This window comes from Rhipicephalus microplus, chromosome 9 (genome assembly GCF_043290135.1).
Source record: "Rhipicephalus microplus isolate Deutch F79 chromosome 9, USDA_Rmic, whole genome shotgun sequence".
Classification (NCBI taxonomy): Eukaryota; Metazoa; Arthropoda; class Arachnida; order Ixodida; family Ixodidae; genus Rhipicephalus; species Rhipicephalus microplus.
The window spans coordinates 9634493-9643349 of record NC_134708.1 but is presented as its reverse complement, the minus strand read 5'-3'; the positions used below and the strand labels follow the sequence as shown (position 1 = coordinate 9643349).

Sequence of the window (8857 nt, the reverse complement as noted above, 5' to 3'; positions counted from 1 at the left end):
TTCGGAGATTATACGGAACGTAACGGTGATAGCTAAAGCCCGCCGAGAGTGTCTATATAATTGCTGTCACAATAATACCTATATCAAAATGAATGTTCATTCCAGGAGAAACAAGGTATCAAAGGCGCCAAACGCGAGGAACGGAAGTCGCAATCACTAGACTGCGCTGTCAAACTCCACAGCTAAATTTATATTTACACAGAGCTGGTCTGGCAGCCTCCCCACATTGTCCTGTTGGTGGAGTAAATGAGTCAACAGAGCATTAACTCATTTATTGTAATAGATTCTCTGCCTTACGTAAAAATACTTTAGGTGCCGTTTGCCACCTTCTCGGAATAGATTTAAATGCTCAAAACGTGCTTTCTTTCGGGGCCTTGTCTCTGGGCCACAGCGACGGGAAGGTCGTTGACGCATTGCAGGAGTTCGTCAAAAGTTGAAGGAGGTTCATGTGTTGAAATAATTCTTCGGTGGAATTTGAAATTTCCAAATTTACATTAAATCAAATACGACGCTTTATTGCATTACACGACAGATTATTTACAATTCAACCGTCAAATTCGCCTTATTGCATCTTTCTTTTATTTTTCGTAAATAGAATAATTTTACCCTGTTATTAAGGAAGACATTCATGAAAACTATCTGGTTCTTGGCCAATCCCTCAGCGTGGGTATGCGCCACATCGTCAAGGATCTTGACTTGGCTGGCGTGGCCCCTGCAAAGTATCGGGGGAATCTGTTTTCTGTGGTAGGGCAGACAGGTCACTAATATACCTAGAGGACAAAATAGGACCGGATCTTTTCGAGGAGTGATGGCTAAGAGCGCTGACTAGCTCAGAACTGTGGGCAGTCCAGGGGGCCCACACAGCGGTGGAAAGGCTATGCCTCATCGCACATAATGCTCGGGTAGCCTGAACCCGGGCCCATAACCCTGCAGATGCTTTTTTTAAATGAAGTTTATCCCATCCGTTTGTCACGATAACAACTATAGTGAACTCTAAAACACGCACTCTGTTTGTGCCGGCGACATGTGCCTGGCGTATCAGAGTTTGATTATGAAAAACCTCTTTTCGGGTCTGTGCCACGGGAGTACAAAGAATGACTTCAGAGTCTCGACAATGGACTTTCGGGGGTCACGCTTATTGAGGGGATAGTGGAGGCGCCGAGTGAGTCTTCTTGTTAAACCAGTTCGCTGCAGCGGCATCACGTCAGCTACTCCGCAGTGCACAAGTGCTGTGCTCTGTGGAGAAGCATGTACACTTTTTGCCTACCTAATTACCTATAGGGCTCGGTTTCTTTGTTAGACAGAACATGTTAGATACACAACATTGTCTCTTAGTTCTCATTAATGCTGTGTCTAACTATTGTGAGCACGAACGACGACGTGCTTTTCATTATCAATAAGCTCTACTTCAAATCAATGTGCCAACTATTGCTTCTACGTATAATAAGTTACAGAAATAGTTGGATAAGTTCACTCTTTAGTCGGTCAATCCCCTATATTGGATGTGAGTCTTGTCTAGAGCAAAACTATGACGACGACGGCGCGCTGCACATGTACAACCACCTGGCCACAACCCTGGCTCTTCTAGCCGGATATTCAAGCTCCACGTTTCATTTTGTGCTGTTGTGTAAACGTAAGTCGTGATTTTAACGACGGCTCATATTAAGCGTCACTTGGTGTTGTTGGTTCACACCAGCTCCGGGTGATTATGATTATTCATATTTTTCACTGACACCACCCCACTGTGACGCATAGACTATTGGTAGTGGTGAAGAAACAATAACAATATAATAAAAACTTATAATTAAGTAACTAAATGAAGATGCCAATGAAGGTTTTATTTACTAAAAGAAATTGCTGGGACGACAAGATCACACACCAATGTTTGTCATACATATCCAATTTAATCCATTTTACGGTTGATTGCCACCGCCATCTACATTATTATTCTTATGTGTCGACATAAGTATAACTTTACTTACTTATTTAATTTTTAAAAGTAGGTTTTTTACTTCATTTATTATATATTAATAATAAAAATCTTTATATTTAATACATCGGAGAGGGGCATCAAATTTTACTCTGAAATCGAATAAGATTATACAAGACCACTCCATTATTGGCCAGTCCCCCACAGTGGGTATGAGCCACAAGAGAAGCTCAACAAGAACATCGCCATGGCGGGACGCGCCACGGCACGGTGGTCGGCCCATCCGGCCCAGCTGCTCGCCGCGCTGTTGCTGGCCACTCGATCGACTCAGGCTGGACTCCTGGAGAGCCTGTGCGCGCTGCTTGGCGAGCCGGAGCTGTGTCGCAACGACGACGGAGCCAAGAGCAGCTGGGAGGACGCAGCAACGACGTGGGGTCCGTTTCAACCCATCGCGGACGCATCCGACCCACCCCTGCATACCCGGGACATTCCCTGGAGGCCCGGCAGGATAGTCATCAAGGGTGCGCCTCCCCCACTTTAGATGTCTTCTTATTAAAGGGGCTCTGCACAGTGACTCATTTCAAGAAGTGGTGGTATTTTTAAGTAACGCCGGAGGTGGGGACCTGAGAGGGGGGGGGGGGGGATCCTGACTTTTTTTATAGCACGAAAACGAAAACCCCGTCATAGCGTAAATACTGTTAATGTGTGCTCACAGCGGGTCCCACTCAATTGTTCTAATTGGCGATAGGAGGTGGATAACGATCACTGAAGATTGGTGAGGGGGGGGGAGCGATCACCTCTACCGCCCTCCCCCTCCATGGATCCGCCTCTGCCTGATCTGCAATACTTTTCCGAGTTCGAATCACATGCCGCGAAAGAAAATTCAGAAGCCCTGAAGTGATAGAAATCATGTCACAGTGGCGTCCAAGTGTCCCTGTATATGCTACCGCAGGTAACGGGACGACTGAGTGTCCTCCCCTGCACTGACACTCTCCAATGAGATAAAAAAGAAAGTAACAGTGACCGCCGAGTCTGTGTACCTAGCGCCGAGAACCTGTCTGTGAGGTGACGTGAACACTATATATGTATAGAGAGCATACACAGTACCTCTATGGCATCTCGCCTGTCGGCGCCGCAGAGTACCGAGACAAGAGCGGACATGTGTGTTCATATCCTAAGCGGATATGTGTGTTCATACCCGCACCGCCTGTCTTCATGCCCTTACAGGTATTTGTCGCCCGCGCCACGACCTTGATCACTACATCATCCTGTTTTTCTGCAAACGCGCGGCTAAGTAACAGCGTGATTGTGAACGCGCGCATCGAGGCACCCGTTAGTGCGTGGCGGCATCCCGCGGCGACCACGATAACTACGCAGCAAATCGGCCAACAACCATGGACGTGGCTATATGGCGCAGAAATTTGGGTTTATGACATAATTTGTAGGGAAAAGAGGGAGTGATTTCTAGCTGACTGAGAATCATTTGAAAACTCTAGGCCGCGTGCTGCGCTATAATGTTTGGCTCACGTGTTCTCGGGAGCCTCTACTACCAATCGGCAGTGCTTTCGGACCACACTCAAAAGATGTCGCAGGGCCCCTGTATCTCCAACTTTCATCAAACGCGAAAGTGTCATGCGATATTCGACTATATTTCAGCGGTAATTAATAATGAGCACAGCGTGAACTATATCAGGGTGCATTTCCTAATGACGAGATGCGCAACAGTCTCCACTGGCTTAGCAGGGATGCATGTATAGAGCAAGAGGGGTGGGAGTTCAAACCATGCTAGGTGGTATATAGCTCAAGCCTTTTGACCCTGCCAGTATTTTTGAAGTTTTCATGTAGATGTATACATGCAAACATGGAAACACCCACTTGAACATGCATAAATAATGCTCATCGTTGGTAATGCTTGTTTTTTCTTATAACAGCAGTTTAGTGTTCTATGGCGAACGTGTAGTATTTGGAAGCTAAAGAACACAAATCTGCAGACAGTGTGCTCCGCGTAACTTGTAACTAAAGTGTGCTCCGCGAATTTGGTAACTATAGTTACAAAATTCACCATTACTGAAATAAGTTTGAACGTCCTTGTTGCAGGCAAACGCACTGCGCGCTTGGACTCGGTTTTTCGAGCCAACCACTCACTGCCATCGCCAGAGACGAACGAGTCGCTGCAAGTAGACTTCGATAACGTCACCTACTCTGTGGACGATCCGAGGCTGCCCTGGAAGATTCTCGAGTATTTTGCAAACCTACAGGTAGTCACTTGTAAAAAAAAATGGAGGCGCAATTGTCGTAGTGTTGGAAGCACTTGCGTGGATATAAGCTAATGATTAGCCAGTACTAGCTCATACTAGCCAGCACCAGCCAACGCTGCTTGAATGCGAGAGGATACGACATCCTGCATACAATCCATACACAATCTAGAACACAATCTGTTAAAATACCCTACTAATGCTGCATATACTGAAGGGCTCCCTATCGGAAAAAAGCGAATGGTGGGCATGGTGGAAACCACCACCCACCATTATAGTGGATTAATGTAGTGGGTGAATGGTGGGAAACACCCACCATGGCGCATGGTGGGTATGGTGGGTGCTGCAGTGCCGGCAAGACTTGAGCGCGAAATGACGTCAGAATCACCGTGACGAGCTGCCACAAAAAATAAAAAAGAACTCTATAAAAACGGTATAAAAAAAACACCCATCCCGTAAAAAAAAAAAAACAAGGCGCCACGGAGGATCGAACGTGCAACCTGCGGATTTCCATTCGAAGACGCTAACCACTGCGCCACACCAACTTTTTTTTTCTTTATTTCACTGCGCCACACCAACATGACGGTGATTGCGTGTTAAATATTTAGTTGGCATACAAACTTAAGGTTCAACTTAAGTTATGTTTGTCGTGTACACAACATATACAAGATCTACACCTGCTACTAAAAATTGCACATTTATTAAACACAAGCAACTGCGGCCTGTAACGATTGCCACTATGTTATTGGCACTAGTGCTATTTTTTTTTTACAATTCACAACTTCAAGGGAAAAAAAACCAAGTAGACCGGGGAGCAGCAACAGTTTACCGGCGGGGTCTGCCAAGTTTAATATCCGTTTCGCGCTCGTTCTAAAGGGCGACATCTGTTCACGCTTTATGACGCTTCTAGGCTCATTTCATAGATACGCCTGCCTAATTTATTTGATTGAGTATTAGGATGCTTTTCGCGCAATGTAGAGGGCGGTCGCGCCAGCGCAATGCTGTAGCTCTTTCGCTAAAGCAACAACTACATAACGGCTTGGCCAAAGCGAATGCAGTGTACCGGAAACATTACGCTATCATAATGGTTCACCAAGCACACGAATTGCCACGTCTGAGTTCTCGTACAAAAGCTAGAGAAGTGCCGGCGAGTGCGACCGGCGGCTGTCGGTGAGAAGACAATTACGTTCTCTGGGAGTGCTTTAATCGCGTCACATCGATGTTTGTTGCTTCTTGAGCGAACACCATACACAATGAAAAATGCTTCATTTAGGTTAATTGATGCCATATGGCTGCGCTGTATTGTCATACTTAATCGTCGTAATCGTGTATTCTGAAACCCGGAAGCACGGATAACACAATTGTACGGGCTCGGTCAGTAGGCCTAACCTTTGGTGGAAATCATGATGGTAGAACATGTAGTGTACAGATCCCAGCTTGGTACACTATATAATTTGCCCGCCATTATAAGCCCACCCATCATCTGCTTACTGCTTCCCAGCATTATCGCGATGGTGGGCAGAGCTTCTCAGCTTGGTACACCATGTGGCCCACCATAACAAGCAGTACCCACCATATGCTTAGGGCTTCCCAGCATTATCGCAATGGTGGGCAGAGTGTCCCATTATTGCCCACTATCTAGCCTCTGCTTTCCACCATCATTTCCACTTTACCCATCATCTGTACACCATACCACCCAGTATGTCCCGGCATAACCACCATATTTTCCACTACGTCCCACCATAGCCATCATAATTTCCACCATGCCCACTATTATTTCCACCATGCCCACTATTATTTCCACTACGCCCACCATGTTTTCCAGTATCCACCATGGCAATTTTTCCAATAGGGCTGCTTCTGAAACACGGGTTTAGTTATTCGTCAAAACGTTTCGCTTGCGAAACACTTGATCTGTTTTAGGCCAGAGTGAGGCTGCGCATTTGAGAGAGAAAGAGAGAGATGAAAGCATTTATTGTTGAAAAAAACGCCTCTACCTCCCCGAAGGGAATCGTGAAGAAATGCAAGTGCATTTCTTGCGCTGAGAGAAGGCACCGTTGCCGTCAGACATTCGCCTTCACCGACTTCGGCCATCGCCTCGAGAGGGGCCCAGCAAGCGAACAGTCGAGTGTGAGGAGCGAGCAGAGGGGAGAATGCGGCGCGAGCGTTCTCGGCTCGGCGTTGGCATTTCACAGCGGTGTCTCAAGCACACACTTCCGGCACATTTCCGGATGTTCTTGAGAGGCACCCAGCCAGCGAACGGTCGAGAGTGAGGTGCGAGTGGACGGGAGAGTGGAACGCAGAGAGGAGAGAGAGAGTGAACGGCGAGAGAGGGAGCGGCGAAGCACTGTACGTACCCTCTCCTAAACACTCTACATCCGTCACCGCCGTATGCCTGACATAGCCCGACTAAGAAATGCATTTGCATTTTAAAAAAGAGTTTGAGGGCCAAAGCATGACCCCGCTACATGGTCGGTGTCCTTAGTCCTGGACACCACATGACGAGGCATATCGCTCACAACAGGTCCGTAGCCAGGGGGCGGGGGCGCCCTTCCCCCCTCAAAATTTAGATGGCGATTTGTGTTTGGATGACAATGCGGGACATAAATAATGAATAGGTGTTTTTCAATTTTTTCAACACGTGCACCCCCACCCCCTTTGAAAAAAAAAATTCTGGCTACGGCCCTTACTCGCGTGACAGCTAAGGAACGTGAAATATAAGAAACGTTCACTCCGAGAATTTGCAAGAAAGGACAACATGAACATTTATTTACACTAAGAGCGCCAATGTCTAAGAACAGCGGGCAAGGTACAAACGCTCTTCTTTGAACATTGTCCGCTGCTACATCGCTTCTTGAATATGGACTACTAACCCCAGTTTCACGCCTAGCTTGAATTAAACTGCTGGAAGAAGAGCTTCGGTAAAGCTAGCTTCTATTATTGCGGTGAAACACTATTATTGCGGTGAAGTCAGCTTGCACAAGCTCACGAGTGCGCGCGGGTTTGTATACGGGCCTTCATAATTTCACCTCCATCATAATGTCACCGCCACGGCGGGGATCTAGCCCACGATGTTAGCAGGCGAGTACCGTTACCACCACGCTATGTCCTCGAGTCCAACCAGCGTTTTGCCTGCGTTAGGCCAAAAGATATAAGACGACAGTGAAGGCTCTAAAGTGGTACGGACTTCCGTAATGGTGCCAAACCGTAAATATATTCGCATATAGCGAAGCTATTTACGGTTTCGATGCTATTTTTTATAGCAAGGTTCCACTGTACTCGACGATATATTTGCATATGTGGGCTTGTTGGTGATGCATTTGAAAGAATTATTTGTAGTGCTAGCGAAGTACGGAAACAGGAGGGGGTAGACGGAAAGGATAGAGCGCTACTAGCAACAGCATGTTTATTTTCGAACTCAGACCGCTTTCAAGCCATAATCGCCAGGCGGACAGATAAGCACGTGGGACTACCGTATTTCATCGCCGTTTCACATGTATATATAATGTCCCCGTTTTATGTGCATAGTCTTCAATGCACACTCCCTCGCAGGTAGAAGTGTCCTACGTTGAGAACGTCGAGAAGCGCAAGGCCTATTCGCGCTATTTGTTTCGCCAGATGAACGTCTACCTCTACTCCGTAGCCGGCGCCGACGCTACCGTCAAGCTGGCGCCTAGGGGTTACTTCTCTCCCGAGTTCTTCGTGGGTCTCGTAAACAAGCTCTCCATGATACTGGTGCTCGTCATGACTGGCATGCTACTGTGGTTCATTGGGTTTCTCGCCTACTGGTTTTATAGTGGCGGAACCGACTCCTCGCCGACCGCCAGCGATGACTACTGTGGCCTCAGCGAGCTCTCGGCCGCCTCGGCCACAGAGTTACGTTCCCGTCGCGTCGCCACCAAGGCAACAGGCCGTAGCAGAGTGCGGTCACGTTCCTGCGACGATGACCTTTGATACCGAAAGTCCACGTTGATTCTACAATAAAGTTTATGTTCTTCTATGCAGCCGCCTCAGTCTACTCGACAGCGAAAGCAATCTTCTCCTTTTGCTTCAAAGCAGGTGTATTTAGGTGCACTATCCCCCAAAAATCCCGCAACTAGCATGGCTTTACAATGGGTCAGGGATCGGAGGCAGTTTACGCTTTCGGCAAGCTGTCCTGTGCAGACGTGTGACCATATTACGTCATGTGCTTCAACTTCACAGTGACATCACGACACGTCACAAGTATCTGCATGTGACGTCATAATGACGTAATATGGTGAAATCATCAAATGATATGCTGCATATCCCTTGTGTGGTCGACAACGAGGTGGGACGCAGGTAATTTTCGCGTTTGTTGAGACATCTAAGGCTTTACCTTTAATAAGACTAGTACTGTACGCGGGCGATGGCAGCAGCGAATCATCGCCCACCATCAGTGACGAATACCGCTCGCGACCTCATCGGGCTCGTAGCTAGTCGTAGCTGTCCCGCCCACCCACAAGAAGACAGCGGGTCGTAGCAAAATGCGGTCGCTTTCCGGCTATGATGACGTTTAAAACCGGAATGCAACTGCCTTTAGAATAGTGTCCGATCGGGTTAGCTGGTAATCGTTCTTTGTTTTTGCACCGAACGTGTCGTGGACGTGCGTGGACAAAATGGATGACTGCATGGGCAAATAATAAGTTTTCGT

General features: G+C 47.3%; 1 protein-coding gene across 1 annotated transcript; it reads left to right on the top strand.

Moving 5' to 3' along the window:
- Positions 1-2128: 2128 nt before the first annotated feature.
- LOC142771521 (uncharacterized) lies at positions 2129-8185 on the top strand. Its single transcript, XM_075873090.1, has 3 exons — positions 2129-2451; positions 4028-4188; positions 7738-8185. The coding sequence occupies exons 1-3, from the start codon at positions 2178-2180 to the stop codon at positions 8137-8139; spliced, it is 837 nt and encodes a 278-aa protein (XP_075729205.1). The 5' UTR covers positions 2129-2177; the 3' UTR covers positions 8140-8185.
- The last annotated feature ends 672 nt before the right edge of the window (positions 8186-8857 follow it).